Raw genomic sequence first — 18,501 nt, forward strand, 5'->3', positions numbered from 1 at the left:
TTACTCAAAAGTTAATTACCATATGATTTCACCTATGAAGTAATTATTCTAGATTGAGCTTCGTGAGAGGAATTTATCAGATCTTTCTGTGGTGGGTAAACGACCATAACGTGATTTTTAAGTTTTGGATGGAGCATGTAAACGCGAGAAACATATTTCCCCACTTTGCCCGATGAGATTGTGATGCTTATTGATGACTTCTTGTTGTCGATGAGTAGCTGACATTAAAAGGTTATTTTTGTTCTTACTTTTTCTATGCAAATGAGTTATTTATTGGCTTTCCCGCCAAAATTTAATATATTTACTTAATTACCCTTGTTGATATGATCGCATATGACCTTAATATGTTATAATATTTGGAGAATCCGTTGTGTTCAATAGCAAATAAAATTCAAGAGGGTCGAGCCTTAATGACACTTATATAATTTTGGAAATTCATTTTACATGTACAGTGTATTTCCTATTACTCGCCCCACTCTCCACTATCTAAACTCAAACACACCTGTCCTCCTTTTTTTATATACCGTTTTGTCAATCCAAACTCCGTCTCCGCTGGCTATCTCCGACCACCAATGCCGGCATTGCAGCTCTAGCTGCACCACATCGTCTCCACCGTACCACTGGAGACCCCCCCCCCCCCCCCCCCCACCTCCCGAGTTGTTGGCATGTCGAGCTCTGTCCACGGCGTGTCCGTCGACGGCATCCTCGAGCTCCGCACAAAACATTCAGAGTCATCTCAAATGTTTTCCAAATTTGATGTACCAATCACTTTTAATGACACGAAATGGAATTGCTTGGCTTATGGATCAAAATAAGCCCATCCAAACATGCTGGTTGTTCCAAGCGACGCTCGTAGTCGTATTCATTATCGTTGGTTCGTAGGTTTCATGTATCTATACTTAACTTCAAGGCCACTCTTGATTAAGACTCTGCATCCACTATATCCTCTCTCTCTCTCTCTCTCTGAGACTCCGTTTGTTTCGCAGAAAACATTCCCCTCATTTTCTGGCATTTGGTTCACTTAAGAAAATAATTCAATGGAAAATGTTTTCCAAGTCAACAGAAAACTAATACTTAAATTTAGGAAAATTATTTATTCTTTAAAAAATCGGAAATTATTTTTTAAATATCGGCGTTTAGATCTAAAACTCTACGCTTGGGCACGAAGACCCCAACACGGGTTCCCGGCGTCCTTCATCACCAGGCCCAGGTCCATCGAGGTTGGGCCCATGACCCTAGTGCACAACGCTTGCGCCCAAGTCCATCAAGGCCGAGCTCATGACCCCTAGCACCCGCACCTGGGTCCATCGAGGCTGAGCTCAAAGCCCGGGTAAGGTTGAATGCGAGATCCCAGTACCCGAGTTAGGATCCCCAACACCCGGGCCCGGGTCCACAAAAGACATGCCCCGGTCCTTGACGCTCGAGCTGGGTCCCTAGTGCCCAAACTAGGGTCTATCGAGGCCGAGGCCCGAAACCCCGACGCCAGCACTCGAGTCAATCAAGGCCGAGCCTGATACCTCGGCGCTCGTGCTCTGATCCATCAAGGTCGGGCTCGGGACTCAGGTGCCCATGCCCCGATTCGCAGTGCCCAGGTCAAGGTCCATCGATGGCGAACCCAAGACTTTGGTGCTCGTACCTGACTCTCCTGCTGCCCATGCACATGGTTTTTCTTTTTGTCATAGCCCATGCATTACTTGAATAGTATATGTCTATTTAGGAAAAAACTTAATCAGATATAAAGGATGAAGAAAATATTTAAGTTCATTTTCAGATTTCGGTCAAACAATGAAAAATATCATTTTCCTGGAAACTTTCTAAAAAGCATTTTTCATAATTATCACATTTTCCACGAAACAAATAGAGTCTTATAGATAATTTTCTTGCTTTTCTCATTTGGTCAAAAAGATAACTTTCTTCTTTTTATCTAAAGCTCGTACCAGTCAACAAAAAGTTTTAAAAAAAGGGTCCACGTTCATAATTAAAATAAACCCTAATCAAGGGACAAGATTGAAGTCTGCAGTACGCGCATATACTTAATCCGAACCGAACTTGATGTCCAAGCAATTATTGTTTTCACATATTGATGTTCCTATTAATATCATCCCCTTCTTTCTCCCACACCTCCCTCCTCATAAAAAACTCTCTTTCTCTCTCTCTCTCTCTCTCTCTCTCTCTCTCTCTCTCTGTGGATAGTCTCTAGAAGTATGCAGTAACCTGAGTTTGGAGCCTAAGAATATAGATGAAATCTTGGCGTGGGATGCGCAAGAGAGCCAAAGAAGAACAGAAAAGAAATGATGTGGCAAACGGAAGATGCAAGAGCCGCCATAATCCCACCAACTTATAACCCTAGAGATGAGGATGAGGACGATGACAACACTCTTCTTCCCACCATAGCATGCCCTTCATGTGGCCACAGCTTCCCATTATTTGATCAGGTATTCATCACTTACTCTCTTTTTTTTTTCTGGTTTTGTTTTGTATGTTTGGTTTCCTTTTAAGGGTTATATCTTTTCTTGTTATTGAAGGATGTAAAGGATTAGCAAGTGTAATTATGAAATGATTATTGTCTTTCTTTTGGCCAAAACTAAATGATTATTGTGTAGAGGGGGATTGTTCATGATTTGGTGGGACTACCAGCGGGAGTGAAGTTTGATCCGACTGACCAAGAAATCTTGGAGCATTTGGAAGCGAAGGTAATGGGGGATGCGAGGAAGATTCATTTTCTCATTGATCAGTTCATTCCCACATTGGAAGGAGATGATGGTATTTGTTGTACACACCCAGAGAGACTTCCAGGTAATTCTGGAATAACATTGCCCTTTGAATGATTTCATGATAGTTAATGTGTTACCCTAAATGTTATCAATCTCTTTATAAAAATGAAAATTACCCTTTTTAGAAAGAAAAATTTCCTTTGGTTTTTCATTTTTTTGGCCTTTTTGGATATTTGGGCTGTGTAATGGGAGTAATTCCTCCGACTAAGCTTTAATCTAGAGGAAGAGATGCATTTCTTTTCGACCCAAATTCTTTTTCGTATGCAAGTCTAAGAGGTTTTAACACCTATTAAGCTAGATATCTTCGGACATAAATGCAAATGCGCACTATATCGACACATAATCAAGGCACACATAAAGGAAATCGTGCCTTTAATACCATTTGATTCAAGTAAGTATAATCTTCTTCAGTAGACCAACATCTTAGATAATCAAATACCCGAATTGTCTACAAAACGTATACAACTTCTGGTTTCAGATTTGGCGGTTTAGGATTGTGTTCGCATAGTTCCTGGATATACTGGAAAATGTTTATCTGTTGGGAGTTCATATGATGATGTTCGAGCTTGTTCTAGGGTAAAGTGGACATCTTTGGTCAGGGAATTGTATACTAATGAAGAAGTTGTTGCACTTTCAAGATATTGTTGCATATATTATGGTCTTTTATCGATTGGCTTTTATTGATTGGAACATCAATGTGTCTCCTCTCTCTTAGTTGGAAATTAGTCAAATTATTATCCTCTCTTCATGATAGGGGCAGTGCTTTTCATGTGCCATCAATTTTTAGGTAAACCTTTCACAGAACAAAAGTCTCTGTAATTATATGGGTGTGATTTCTTTTTAATGAGCGCTTTCAAGATTGCCATGCATACTGCTCAATCCCAGATCACCTTTCTTGTTAGAGAGTCTTATTCCTCAACAAATTAGTTTAAAATAAAACATCAAATTGAACATCTTCGAGTCTTTCATGCGGAAGTCTTGTAGATGCAGATATTAAACTTCTGGTTGTGTGATCATAGGAGTGACTTTAATCTTTGATAATCTTTCAAGACCGTGTAACTTTAATTTACAAAACTGTCTTGAATGCATGTCATGTATGAATTTGAATGTTTGTATGCTTTCAAAATAGATAATGTGATCATACATAATGATATTCATAGCAAGACAGTTCGTGTAAACCAGACTTGACAAGTATACCAAAAAGAAATCCCTTCTGACTTACTGGATGCTGTGTAAAAACATTGAAAGGACTCGCCCACATGCATAGAGGCACAACATACTCAAAGCAAAGCGCAACTTGCTAAACTATCAACAATATTATGTTCAGAAAAAGAAGCATGTCTTTACAAACTAGAGCCAGGTGAATACGCCCTTGAAATCCTACTTAATTCAGAAATCAAGCATAATCGAAATATTTAAAACGAAAAAAATAGGGATAATGATACAAATGGTCCATGGACTTTGGCCTAATGTGCAATATGGTCTCTCAACTTTTAATTTGTTCAATGTGGTCCCTGAAGCCTAATGTTCAATATGGCCCCTGAACTTTTAAATTGTTCAATGTAGTCTTTAGACTTTTGGTACTTGTTCAATGTAGTTCTTGAACTATATGAAAATGTTCAATGAAGTCCTTCCATTAATTCAAGATTAGGGACAACGTTGAATATTTTCATACAATCCAGGGACTAACTTGAACCTGTATTAAAAGTTCAAGGACTACATTGAATAAATTAAAAGTTCAGGGATCACATTGTACACTGGGCTAAAATTCAGGGACCACATTGAATAAATTAAAAATTCAACGATCACATTACACATTGAGCCAAAATTCAGGAACTATTTGTGTCGTTTCCCAAAAAAATAAGCAAATGAAAAATGGGCCAAAATCATGTGAAAACAAGTCTAAAATAGATTGCTGCGGATTATTTTGAGACTGTAAACAGTCTCAAATAAGTTACCCAACTTAGAAATGCATCGAGTAGGACTTTGAAGGAGCTTTTCGAATTTGATATCACGGGTCTCCTAACTCCCCTCAGATCTAAAGTTGTTGCTCATTGGCTCGACAATGTGAATTCTAAATCTAAGCTCATCTCCAGTGCTTATCAGATCGCTCAAGAAACTCTTCTGCATTTCATCTGCGTCAACTTGTTATGCAATGTAAATAAAAGCTAGCTTAATTTCTTTAGCATCTCCCAATTAAGTGCTTCTAATTCGTATCGATTGCATTGAGAAATCAGTTTTGGTTAGGAAACTACGTATAACAAATTTATGGGGAAGATACATTTCGAATTTCAGCTTTAGATATTCACCTTCTATATAATCAATTGCTCTTCGGATGTTCTCATGCTCATGTTGATAGTCGAGTTATGTCATGTCATGCCAAACACTGTGGACTCTACGTGCAAATGTTGCACGATAAGTTCTATTTTCTTACAACGAGGAGCTCAAAATTCAAGTTTTCTCCATATGTGGATGCAACAACTAAAACGAGCACTGCAAATATCCGCAGAAGGGTGAAACAATCTGTGGTTTATATTGAAATGGAATAGCCAACCGATCAATAAGTTCGGAAGCTTAAGTTTATACAGAATGTTGAATAGTAGGAAATACAATCCCAACTTATATCATCTTTATTAATTACATGAGCTAATCGGGTATATGACACTTGATTTTTATTTTCTACAAATCTCATTTGAGTGTCTTCTATGCACATCACGCAGGAGTAAGCAAAGACGGACAAATCCGCCACTTCTTCCATCGGCCTTCGAAGGCATATGCTACCGGGACTAGGAAACGGCGTAGAGTGCAGAAGAACATGGATGAGAGTGAAACAAGGTGGCACAAGACGGGCAAGACGAGGCCGGTCCTCTTCGGCGGAGCCGTGAAAGGGTTCAAGAAGATACTTGTGCTCTACATCAATTATGGGAGGCAAAGGAAGCCTGAGAAGACCAACTGGGTGATGCACCAATACCACCTCGGCAAAAACGAAGAGGAGAGAGATGGAGAGCTGGTCGTGTCCAAGGTGTTCTACCAAACGCAGCCTAGACAACCTAGTTCGACGACCCTCCAAGGGCCAAAGGACACAACACCGATGAGTGCTCAAAGCTTGCATGAGAATGTCCATGTACCTGGGAGCTCTATTAATGTGATCGAGTATTATAGTAACCCATCTTGTAGTGAGTCTTACGACCAGCTGATTATTCCTAACTTCGTCGATCAAGGCGAGGCGGCTTCTTTGGTCCCGCTATTGGAAGATTCGAGCGAGGGAAAGCTTGTAAAATATCAATAGGTGAATTGGGGGTGATAGTTTTTCTTATGTGTGGCAGCAAAAACCCTAGCATTATTAGTTTGGGAGTGTTAGTTATCGTCTAGCTTCGCAATGACAGTGATTAGTTGTTTGATTGGGATTGAAGAAAAAAAAAAGAGAGTAATGAGGGAAATTTTAGCTCCTTTGCAGGAAGTTAAGTAACTTTTTGAGTGTTCAAAGAATCAAAACCAAGGCAAGGAAGATTTCGGGCCTTTTCCGTCAATATTGAAAGTATTATTCATATTTCAAAATATTATGAACAAATTTATATATGATTCTGCATGCCTGTACTTTCTTTTTTTGGTCAGAGCATGCCTGTAGTTACATTCGTGAAAGTCTCAAGTATTTCGGGTTTTAAAGGAAATCACATTGCTTACGTTGCAAGATTTTGATTTTTGCGAAAATATCAAAGAGTAAAAGTTAATCTATGCCAGACAGTTAAACCCATTCCTACGTTAGCATGCCATGTGAAATTTTTTGCTAGAAAATTAAGAAGACTATATTATTCTATGATCTCTCTCACTTTGCTGATTTGGTCAGATTGCATTCTTTGTTGAAAGAGACGTTTGACTAAGTAAACGGTCTATATCTCTCATGAATTGCTCAGCAAGAAATGCCCTTCCCTTGCGCAAGAAGTCCGGAGTTGCCTTCCTAACTACCAGATAAACAAAACTTTAACTGAGAAGTCTTACATATTTTGTTCTCTTTTGAGTTTTGTTGGTGCGTAATGCCTTCCTAGCTATAAAAGAAAATAATGAAGCTATTTCAAAATGCCCACCGGAAATTTTGCCCAATGACCATCTACCAAACTTCAAAACAAACCAAGAGGAACCTAAGTCCGAGCCAATTAATATCACACCTTTACTCAAAAACTTAAGTCAATAAGTTATGAGCCAACGAGGATATATTAATTGTACTATACCAAAATAATTCTTCGACGTGGGATTTTCTTTAATGCAACCCACACGTGCATACTAACATAAACAGAGCATTTTGATAGTCAAGTATATCGGGTTTGGGTATTGGGTTTCCTATAAATTCCCAAACCCTTCCAAAACCTTGTAAGGTTTACAGGAAATGACCCCAAACCCGCTATCCCTATACGTCCTATTAGGATTTATATGGGCCATCTGACCTATTATCGTAACACGGCTCCCATCCTTCGCAAGGGCAAAGGTCAAAACCCTCACCTCAAGATTCCCGGGAGGAGAACTGACCAACTGAGCTAAGTTTGTACGATGGAATAGTTGATTTGGTTGCTCCCTGGTTAGGTTTGCTTGACGGAACGGTTAATTATGCATCATGCCTACATGTTTTACTAACAATCGAAGAACAATGGTGTGACTTTTAAGTCGAAAGCATAGTTACTGATAAACAGGTCATTTGAAATACAGTAAATTACAAAATACTGTTAATCTAGGATCATTTGAACAATTAAAACCTAGGAACTACTAACAACTACTCAGAATTACAAATAAGGCCTCTGACGACTATTTCTGACTCTGAATTCCTGTTTGTAATAGAAGGCAGCTATTCCTGACGAACTTCCTAACCAAGGAAAAGAATAGCTCCTAACGAAACCTGCCTGAATCCACCAACAAGATCATTGGAAATACCATCTAGATAGGTTTTGCTTTAGGGGGTAGGGATAAAAATCATTCTCTATCGACAAGCTATGAGCGTAAAAGTCACTGGAATCCCCCTCGCTCGACATATCTCGTGGAATTGCTATATTTTAAAGACCAAATTCTGATATTTTACCAAGCTTAAACCATTTTACCAAGCTTAAACCAAACAACGCGAGAACCAAGAGACGGACCTTGAGCGCTTCGACAAACAAGACAACAGGGGCGTTTTTTATTGGATATAGGTCGTGCTTATGACATGAACAAGCCCAGATCAGGTCGCAATCCAATTCTGGGTATGAGAACAGCCGAACATGCAGACCAGCAGCAGCACTCACTTCCACGAAGAAAAGCAAAAGGTAGTCCTTCCTTTCCTTACCGGCAACAAGAAAATAGTTTTGCATCCTACAATTACTTGTTACACTTGTCATTAGACTGAAAAAATGCACAGGCACACGAACACAAGAAGCACTAGGTCACAAAACCAAGCACACCAAATACTAAGTCTTCCTTTAGGGCACCATGGAAACTATAAAAAATAACTATCCAGAGAACAACACTGACGGAGAAGCCTGACAACACACTTGCGCAGAGCCAATGCCAATAGCTAGCCTTGCATGTAAAAGGGAGTTCGCTCACGGTAATATTTTGGACTAATCCCAAAGAGAATTTCAGGCAAAGAATCTACAGAAAGAAAAAAGCTCACCCTATGTCATACATGATCTACAACTCAAACCCTTTTTTAAGTTATATGCACTTCCCTGTACATACAAAATGTTCACAACTTCTGGAGGACGAGCTTCTGGTATAGTGCAAGGAGGTCCTTCTTGCTAGGATTCTTCAATTGGAGCAACTCAGCACCGAAATTGTGACTCGTGAGTTCTTGCCTCAGTTTGAGCATGGTGAACTTGGTATAATCCTCCTGCGACGATTTGTTGCTGTGGTTGTCCTCATTGCCTCTGTACACGGATCCACCGTCTTCTGGCTGAATGTGCTTTAGGGGACTGGTCGTGCTTCGCATCCTCTTATTTCTTCTGGAGGCCTTATCGATATCCATATCTTGAACAGATTCCATGCCAATTTCACCATAGTCTGCTCTGAGCCGTTTCCCGAGAGAAGCAGTCTTGAGCTTGCTGTCCAGTGCAGTTTCATTTATAAGAACGGTAGTTAACTTTTGTTGGAGGGAATCAATTTTTGCCTGGGCAGATTGTAGCTTGACCGAGAGATCTTCTGCTCTACTGTTGGCTTCTGCACGGGCCTTTCGTTCAGTGTCGAGGAGACTTTCCAGGACCTTAACCGTACTAGCCCTTTGCTCATTATTTGAATCCAACAAGGACTCGATTTCTTTCTCCCTTTCCTCCACTCTCGCCTCTAATAAAGTGACTTTTGAGAGGACCTCTGTCTCTGATATACGTGCTTCCTTAAGTTGATCTTCTAATGCAATTTTATCTCTCCCCAAACTCTCAATAAGCCTCTCAGCTCTCTCAATCTGGACCAGTCTCTCCATTGCCAGCCTTTGGATATCGTTCTTTTCCTTTTGGGCAGTGACTGCATCTGCTCGTGCTTTGTCAGCCATTTCAGTAGATCTTTGAGCTTCTTTTTCAGCATTTCTGCACCGTTCCTGAACTTCCTCAAATCTTTTGAACTCAGATAAGTACTTCTGTTCAATATGGATCTTCTCCTGCTCCACAATCCTAGCTTCTCTTTCAAAAGATTGGGCTTTAGCATTTGCAGTTTCAAATTTCTCACTCAACGCGCTGATTTCGTTCTTCAGGGACATAATCTCCACAGCATAATTCTCTATTTTTGACTCAGCAGCCTGGAAAGCATATTAATCATCAAGCACAAGAAAGTGCAAAAAGATGAACAGGAGATATTATCCCACAGACCAGGACTGATGGAAAAATAAAGAAGTTATCAGAATGGAAAATTCAGATTAACAGGTTGCTTTCCCATATGTGTTTATTAAAATATGTGCTAAACCCTGAAACTTCAGCAGTAAAATCATCGCCTTCATTTTTCAACACTCCTAGATCAAAATGATAAGAGCTTACCTTCAGCTCTGACTTTATGGTGATCAAGCACTGCTCAGCATACTCGATTTTCGCCACCTTCTCTTTCACTTCTTCCTCCTGCATAATCATTGAGAAATGGTAAACAGATCGATTCCACAATAATAGGGTACAAGGAACACGAAGAAAGCTACATGTGTTCGCACCAACACAAATGTGTGTGCGTGTGTGGGAGAGAGAGACCTTTGCAGCCAATTCAATGGAAAATTCCGCCCTTAGAGCATCTTCCCTCTTTTGTGTATCCTTATTTGTGCGCTCTTGTGCAATTGCTGCCTTCTCCAAGGCTGCTTTTGCTTCTCTAGCAGCAATATCATACTTCCTTTTCCACTCCTCTGCCTCCTCTTGTGCAGACTGAGCTTGTTCCTTAGCAGCAGCTAGTCTTGCCTCAGCAGCACTGCTCCGGGACTTAAGGATAGCAATTTCAGAACTAGACTGGTCTTCCTCAGTTTTCTGTTTAGACAACACTTGCTCGTATTTCCTTTTCCAGTTCAGAGATTCTTGCTTTGTAGACTCTAATGTTTTCAGCAAGCTAGAAGACCTCTCTTCAAGTAAACTACAAGTACTCTGTAATTTAGTTATACGGCTTGAATAATCATCAGAAAGCTTGTTCTTGTCACTGATAGCATCTTTATATTGCTTCAGATACTGAGATTTATAATTCTCACTGGCTTCCAGTTGCTTATTAAGCAACCCCACCTGATCTTCAATGGCCCGACATTTCAACATGAAGGAACTCCTCTCAGATCCAACCCGATCAATTAGCCTTTTGGCAAGGTCGAGTATTGGGCCTTCCAAGCTTGGTAGTTTGAACACAGTAAGTCAGGGATAGAGATGAAGATAACTAGCTCGGGAAATGGGAAGAAAATGTTGAAAGAAAGGGAAAACCTTTGTTGCAAGAACTCTGCAAGCTTTTGCCATTTCGATGGACCATGAGATGATGCTTCATATTCTGACAAAAGAGCATCAAGAACCTGCAAAATATCAATAGAGCACACTGAAGATGATGCCCAAAATGACATAAAAATCCATGCTTTTCCAAAATATACGATGGGCACAACAAGCATAAATAATAGTGGCATTTATTTTTAGACCTCAAATTTCGACATATGACGGGCTTGATTTGTTATTTTCTCAATAAAAGCTATGCAATAGAACTTTAGGATAGAAGTGAGGATGTTTATCAAGCAAGATTACTTTGTGGTAAACATATGTTAACTGCACCTCCATCTAATAGCTTAAATTTTTACAACAATTGGAAATGATTCCACATAATTTTACATAGTACTAAAGGAGGACGTCATGAGTTCAAATCTTTGTAGACTCCTTATTTGCCTCCCCATTTATAATTTCCACGCTTTAGTCTTAAGCCAAAGACCAGTCTTTACATGAGGGGAGTGTTAAACCATTCAAATATCAAACTGCACCTTCATCAGATAAAACCTTTTACAACTGTTGGCAGTGGTCCCAAAATTTTGCACTTAGTAATCCCAAGCAATGTCTATTCAAAGAGTGAAACAATGATCCAATCATCTGGCATTATAGAGTCTTTGATCTGAAATGGGTAACTCTAAGAGCTAAGACATTGTAGAACCAAAGATCTGTGCAATAGAATACAAAGTGGCCTTTTGTACTCTTATTTTACTTGATCCAAACTAAATGCTTTGCAAAGAGGAGAATCCCATCTTTAAGCATCACTATACTTGCTTGCAACAGTTAACTTGAAAGGTACTCGTATTTAAATAAAAGCTCAGCATGTTTTTATGAGATTGATCAACCAATAAATAGTCTACCAACTTTAGCATTAGATAGAGAATCATCTTTGATATACTGCACTCCATGTCCATGGCCCTAGTGGTCAATACATCACAACATTTGGAACTGGACCTCGTTTGCATTTGGTACAAGCATGGAAACTTTCCCAAATGCCCTCATCTCTTCTACCCTTTCAACACATCTAAATCTACTAGACACTAATCAGACCCCACACCAATGATGGCCGCCTCACAATTCACCATCATCAACATTCTAAAAGATTATTTTTCAGTCAAATCTGCATTATTGAAACACAGCCCAAATGCTACAAACATAAGACACGCTCTGATTGTTAGAAGCAATTTGATCTAACGAGACATCAATGCAAAATGAGTTCACAATATCCAAGTTTCATAAACAAACAAAACAACGTATTCAAGCTCATAATATAAGGTATACCGAGAAAAGAGGGAAAAAGAGAAAAAGGAATATCCTTTGTAGGTAGCATCAAACATGACTACTAACCTTAACAACATTATCAATATTAGCATCAGGTGTATTACAAGCTGCTCTCAGCCTCTTTTCCATGCTATGTATAGCATTTGAACACTGCAAGTCTGCCTCCATAAATGCATTCCTCTTGTAATCCTGCATGGACCAATTTAGTCAAGAGAGCATTGCTTAAGTTATCGGTCCGAATACAGAGAAATCAAAATAACCTAACAAAAACAGACCATCTTCATCAACCACAATTAGTCAACACACCACAGCTTTTTTATGAAAAGGATATTACAATTAAACCTTATCTACCAATGCCAGCGTCATCTTTTAACCGCATCAAACTCCCTATTCCAGAACTTGATACTAAGTTTTTCAAAATCCTGCTAAACAAGATTTTCAAATATGTTGGCCACTCAGTTTATGCACTTTCTGCACCATAGATCAATTTTTAGACCAATTGTCCCATAATGTGAGAAAAAATGTATCGTGGAATATGGATGTCCATAATCTGACACGACAATGCACATCAAAGGGAGCAAATCAAATAAGTGTTGACCCAAAAAAAAACCAACAGTGTCAATGTCAAACCCATTGCAACCACCTAATCACAAGCACAAAGGAAAAGAGTAAACAGAGTCCATAGAGACTTAATTTTACCAATGTAATAACCATCACAGTGTCAAATTACTGGGAGCCACCCATGATAAAATAGCACTACAGATTCCACTTCATTGCAGCAGAAAAATGGTTAGCATTTTGTAAAGACACCACCTCAAAAGCCATTCTGAAGAACTTATGGAGAAGCTCCTCATGTTTCTTCCTTGCTGAACCAACACCAACAGCACTTGCATTGAATGCAGCTAATGACTTTTGTACTGCTTCCTCATGTGCCTCCCTCATGCCAACCTACATTAACTGAAATTAGGAAAATATAGAAATAATAGAGCATTCATTTCTCTGGCAAAGTGTTGCTTACTTCCACTGGTGGCTTAGATCGGTCAAAAGTAGACATGTAGACCTCAGTAGCTAAATCATAAGCTCTACGACACTCAGCTTCTTCGACACTCTTGCAAAAGTAAGAGGTAAAATAAGAATGAAAACATAACTACTGCACATTTCAATAGATAGCAATGACAAGTGATGATCAGCACCACACAGTTCTTTAGCTTTGCCCTGCTAATAAATAATTCTTATCAAAAGATGATAAAACCATTTTAAATTTATCTGAATGCATTATACAAATAAACAGAAAAACACAGATTTAGGACAGACATGTCAATTTGCAAGATGAAAAAGATTCTGACATCAAAACAAAGTGGAGAAGTTCCTTAGCTCATTAATATGAAACAACTCAATCTTTAATAGAAGCTCATGAAAAAGTATTCTATTTTTAGTGACACAAAGTATACAGTGTAAGGTAGTGAACATATCAAACAATCTATTTGTCAGGCACCAAAACTATTTTAGTCAATAAAATGCATCGTATTGCCCAAAATTAATCAAATGTTCATCTTTATTACCTTAGTTTTAATTTGTAAAAAGTTATAACCAGGCTTGTTAATTAGCTGACTAATTTTGCCTTTTCTATATTGTGTGGATGAAAAAAAATATGCACCAAAAAATAAAGGATTTTCTCTCTTAGGGTGTGTTTTGATAACCAAATTAAATCACTGAGAATTAAACTTTCCAATGCTTAATGCCATTAAGTGCGTTTGATCACATTTAACTACACAAATATCGTTTTGTGTAAAAATCCCTTAATGCAGTAAGGAAGGCCCTACTTAATTGGTTAAGTGATAAAATATTCCATGGAAATTAAAACTTTACCCAATCATATAACCAAAACCTTCCAATAATGCTCACTATTCCATGTTTGGTAAAATATTAATAAAATTTATTTTCTATTATCAAACAACTTTTTACTTTTATTTTCAGTACTCGAAAGACTTTAGCACTTAATATTCAGAAATTAAATTTTTTGCACTCATTTTTTAATGTTATCAAACGAGCCCTTCATTGCAAACACCCATTTAGTCATGAGTCAACTTGAGACAAAAACCTGAGCCTCAACCAGCCCAGGAAAAATAAAAAGAAAACAGAAAAACAATAGGGCACGAGGGGATTCCGAAGGGCTCTGTATCATGACTAAACATGGCAGACAAGATGTATAAGTTGCAAACACCACTAAAGTCACTAGGTGTTTCTTTTAACACTTCTCAAGATTGGTGTACCAATTGTTGGAGAAAATTATCACACCTACTCAGATCCAACGCAATTTGGGAGACCACCCAAGTTTTAGATTGGAAACATAAAGAAATTCAAGATATTACCAACCTGCCATGAAGATGATATTGTAGGCACTGCGCCATTATTCAAGGCCTCTAAGTAAGACTCTGTGATACCTACTAGAACAGGGCCAGTCAAGACAGTGGCCCCGACTTGCTTGGGCCTTGTTCTCTCAAAAACAAACTTTGTCAAGGCCTCCAACCCAGACTTAAACTCAGGCCTCAGTTTATCCATCTGTATCCAACATCACATACAAACCATGATAAAAGAACTACAGAGTGAAAAATATGTGCTGAAGTAGATAAAAGCACATCTAACAATGACAAGATACTCACTGATATTTGATCAAGCCGCTGGAGATCATTCTCATTATTCAAAGGCCGCACAAGGGTGAAACATTCTCTATCTGGAAATAGAGCTCGAATAGAGTCCCGAATCTGGAAAGCATTTGTTTAAAAGATTACAACCTCTGACAACATAAAGAAACACTGAAAAGATGTATGCATAGACACAAGCAGGAACAGGCAAAGAAGAAACCGATAACGCACCGAAGCATCACGTTAAGTTCCTTTAACACTAGGACTTGACAAAAGGAGCTTTTAGCCCTACCATTATAATGAATCACCTCTTAAGCAAGTGGTCTAACTTCAAATAAATATGAAGAAAATTTTTATATAACGATCATCTACTCCCAGTACTTTTTTTTTTTTTTTTTGTGGGGGGGGGAGGGGGGTTTGGGGTGGGGTCCAATACCTGTTTGACCACCTAAAATTATAACAGCACACAATTAGTTGCAACCAAACAAGTTCAAGTAGTACTTATAATTACAATGACACAAACACAATTGTATGTGGAAACATGCCACTATCATAGATGTATATTTGCCTCGCATAAACCAGGCTTAAATAAGGTCAGAGAAAATGTTTATGGGAGCTCCTATTCACAAATCCCACACTAAAAGGGGAAAAACAAAAAAGCAGATAGTACCTCATTTTTGGCACCTATATCTCTTCCAGTACCTTGAACGGGCCTCAAAGCAAGTTCCAGGTAGTCACGTGGTGTTATTCTCCTATTATCTTCCACTAAATCCAAGTAGAAGTCCTACGTAGCAACAAAAACAATAGTTTCAGTACCCAAACAATCGCCAGTCTAAATTTACAATCACAGTTTCCAGAGTAAAAGAAGCAGAAAAGTTTGGGGAAATTACTCTCAGAAGCCAAATAAAGATAGGGGAGAACTGTCCCAACTCAGAAGCACTACTCTTCCCCCCAGACGCTCTCACACGAATGTGCTTAGTCATCTGAGTGACAAGAGAAAGCCGATCCAGTGCAGCTTCATCAATCCCCCCCATCTGAATAAGAGTTATACACAAGCAAAATGAATAGCAAGAAGATATAAAACTGAAGTGTGAAGTATCTTAGAAACTTCAGCAAAGTAGCAACAAAGCTGAGAGAAAGGAAAAAAGTTTAAGACGTGATCAGTAACCTATAACTACAACTAATACAACAAATCTTAAACATCTAGGACTTGAAAGAAACATCACTATAACTTTGCAAGACTTGGACCAACCTGGTTGTAGATGAACATGCTAGACAAGAGGACGGCCAAAGAAAATATCTGGGTGCTGTATGTTCCCTTCACATAAAAAAAGAAAGCAACGACAACCATAAGAATTATTGTTCGGAAAAAATATGCTTAATGGGACAATATGTCATCATATTACAACAATCAAATCAATGATCAACAAGGAATACTCGGTTCATTTAACTTGGCATACCGTTTGATCATAAGCATCAATCCCTTCACTGTCCAAAAGTAAGAGATTGTACTCCGTTCCATCAAGAGCTCTTCTCTTCAACGGTGCACTCCACAACCAAAGCCCTTTAGTGCATGGCCGGTGGGTTGATGCTACTTGAAATCCACTACTCTTTCCAAGAAGCTACTGTACAAAATAAACATCATAATAAATATCATAGCACCTTGACATCTTACTGGATGACCTGACCAGACCCAACAGAGACTTGTACAACTAAAACCAAAGCAGAAATCATGGCAATCGAAGAACTAATACACTAATAAGAAGATTAGGGAAAAATGAGATTTAAACATGATCTAGGAGATGACTGATTTGTTTATTTTCCCTACACTACGTTTGGCTGCCAAAGAGAGGAGATTTCCTTATTGTGCTTAGTTTTTCTATTAAGATCTTCTATCTTAATCGTATTGCACATAACTCCATTTGTTTATGCAATATTGTCCACAATATGACTTTTTCAGTATCTCCTCACCATATCAAATCCTGGCATTTGTATTCAATCGTTTGTTATAGGCATGCAATTTCTACATGTCAAATGCACTACAATTGGAAAAACTTCCATCTCCCAAAAAATAAGAGATTTCCCAATAGCAAGGTGCCATCTTAAGGTTATTTCGAGGTTCATACAAGGAATATCTATAGTAGGTAGGAAATCTTCTGTGTGACACTCTAAATTTTTTAACATGCTGTTGGGAACGAAGTTTGTCTTCTTTCTTCATTTCTACTGTCATTTGCATCATCAAGACCTTCAACCTTACGAAAACCTTCAACCATGCTCCGATCGTCAATGATACAATTAGTATTGCATTATGTACTGGGAAACTTTTCCTCATTCTCCAGAACTGGTTATGTCTTAATGTCTCGGTAAATGATTCTGCTCTCACCTTGCCGTGACAATTCAAAAATTTAAAGAAAGGAGACTTTCCACCTCACGACAGCCTTCAACCATGCTCCGATCATCAATGATATAATTAGTAGAGCATTCCGTACCATGAAATTTTCCACCATTCTCCAGAACTGTTTACGTCTTAATATTTCCATAAATGACTCTGCTCTCACCTTGCCATGAATATTCATAAATTTAAAGGAAGGAGGATTTTGCTAAATAGATAAGACAGCAATGGCCCACTTTTAACATACCTTGGATGGAAACTGACGAAGGCTATTACCACATGCCTGTATATGGCACTCGCCACAAACGAAGACAACTAAACCCCAACTGGCCACAAATGAAGACTACTAAAAACACACTCTCGGATTGCTACAAATCGCTAGTTGAGTCAACGAAAACTGACCATAAAACCAACATTAGATCCTTGCCAGAACTCCGATTCCGAAAACACGCAAACCACTATTTAAATGAGGCCTAAATTTGTCAGACAAAAAAAAATTTGTGGCCTAAGCTCACACAACTCAGATTACAAAAACCTAGCGCCTGAACCATAAAATCACTATCCAACATAGAGATAAACAGCAAAGCCTGCTCATCCAGCCACTAAAGGCAGCTCGCGCACAGCTAGAATTGCAAAAACATAACACTCAGGCATATTATATCCATTTCAGGCCAAATTTACCCAGAATTTACACATCGTAGCCTTCACCTAGCCTAAAAAACAGTGTTTTACTTCACACTTGAGCAACGCAAATGCTCACCAGAACTCGTCTTCCCAAAAGTACAACACGAGTCCTAACTCAATTAGTTCCGGATTTCGCACACCAAGCGCCAGAACACGGGAGTTACTTCAGAAATCAGCAGAATGGAGTTAAAACAAAAACTAGCAAAGTCAGCCCTCATCGCTCTAGAACTACAATCAGAAACTCGAGCACTTCGAATCCGCCAGAGAGCTCAAACCCTAGCAATCCGCCAAATACTCATAAAATCCACATCCACCGCCAAAAATCGGCGCATTGAAGAAAAGCTCACCTGGTTCAAGATAAAGCTCTTTCCCTGCCGAGCACGGCCGCAGACGGAGACGACGCCAATCGGCTCCTTCACCAGCTGCAGCACCGCCACGGCCTCCGGATCCATCCGGAACCTCCCCTTCTCGTCGCAATAGACGAGGCGGATCGGCCGCGCGGGCCCGGTGACCGACGCCGGCGAGGGCGACGGGGAAGGAGGCGAGTAGGCCGGCGAGGCGTCGGAGGGGGCGTCCCTGCCCCTGTTGAACAGCCTCAGCATCGCCGCGCGCGGAGGTGCGCTCGAGGTTCGTGCTCCTCGATCGATCTGCTCGATGAGCTCGCCGGTGTAGTGCCTCCGATGCGATTGTCTTCGCTTTCCCAGTCGCCAGAGAGGGAGGGAGTTTAAAGTCGGGGAGGGAAAAGCAAGATGAAGCGTGACTTTTTGGAGAAGGTGAGGGGAGGACTCGAA

At 39.4% G+C, this 18,501-nt stretch overlaps 2 protein-coding genes across 6 annotated transcripts; one reads left to right on the forward strand and one right to left on the reverse strand.

Annotated features, from left to right (window-relative positions):
* The first annotated feature begins 2,217 nt into the window (after positions 1 to 2,217).
* On the forward strand, positions 2,218 to 6,228 carry LOC115686597 (NAC domain-containing protein 73-like). Its single transcript, XM_030611949.2, has 3 exons — positions 2,218 to 2,435; positions 2,604 to 2,796; positions 5,495 to 6,228. Exons 1-3 carry the CDS (start codon positions 2,292 to 2,294, stop codon positions 6,061 to 6,063), a joined length of 906 nt encoding a protein of 301 aa, XP_030467809.2. The 5' UTR covers positions 2,218 to 2,291; the 3' UTR covers positions 6,064 to 6,228.
* Positions 6,229 to 8,187: 1,959 nt separating this feature from the next.
* Positions 8,188 to 18,480, reverse strand: LOC115686600 (uncharacterized). 5 transcript variants are annotated; one of them, XM_056319659.1, is made up of 14 exons: positions 18,058 to 18,480; positions 16,095 to 16,256; positions 15,887 to 15,952; positions 15,525 to 15,668; positions 15,305 to 15,418; positions 14,653 to 14,754; positions 14,366 to 14,551; positions 13,008 to 13,097; positions 12,803 to 12,937; positions 12,056 to 12,178; positions 10,664 to 10,749; positions 9,962 to 10,574; positions 9,761 to 9,838; positions 8,188 to 9,525 (listed from the first exon to the last, which is right to left on the reverse strand). In XM_056319659.1, exons 1-14 carry the CDS (start codon positions 18,310 to 18,312, stop codon positions 8,485 to 8,487), a joined length of 3,195 nt encoding a protein of 1,064 aa, XP_056175634.1. In that variant the 5' UTR covers positions 18,313 to 18,480; the 3' UTR covers positions 8,188 to 8,484. The 5 variants fall into 5 exon arrangements, with proteins under 5 accessions (XP_056175634.1, XP_056175638.1, XP_056175636.1 ...); XM_056319663.1 differs by having other exon boundaries at positions 16,095 to 16,259; positions 18,058 to 18,198; XM_056319661.1 differs by lacking the exon at positions 14,366 to 14,551.
* Between the last annotated feature and the right edge of the window lie 21 nt (positions 18,481 to 18,501).

This window comes from Syzygium oleosum, unplaced genomic scaffold (assembly GCF_021117445.2).
Source record: "Syzygium oleosum isolate NSW1041296 unplaced genomic scaffold, Sole_v2.1 Sole_v2.18, whole genome shotgun sequence".
Classification (NCBI taxonomy): domain Eukaryota; kingdom Viridiplantae; phylum Streptophyta; class Magnoliopsida; order Myrtales; family Myrtaceae; genus Syzygium; species Syzygium oleosum.

Coding starts and splice junctions, on each gene's coding strand:
- LOC115686597 (XM_030611949.2), top strand. CDS start 2,292: ATGATGTGGCAAACGGAAGATGCAAGAGCCGCCATAATCCCACCAACT. Junction 2,436..2,603: donor GCTTCCCATTATTTGATCAG/GTATTCATCACT, acceptor ATTATTGTGTAG/AGGGGGATTGTTCATGATTT. Junction 2,797..5,494: donor ACACCCAGAGAGACTTCCAG/GTAATTCTGGAA, acceptor CACATCACGCAG/GAGTAAGCAAAGACGGACAA.
- LOC115686600 (XM_056319659.1), bottom strand. CDS start 18,312: ATGCTGAGGCTGTTCAACAGGGGCAGGGACGCCCCCTCCGACGCCTCG. Junction 14,755..15,304: donor ATATAGGTGCCAAAAATGAG/GTACTATCTGCT, acceptor AATGCTTTCCAG/ATTCGGGACTCTATTCGAGC. Junction 9,839..9,961: donor CCATTGAATTGGCTGCAAAG/GTCTCTCTCTCC, acceptor ATGATTATGCAG/GAGGAAGAAGTGAAAGAGAA.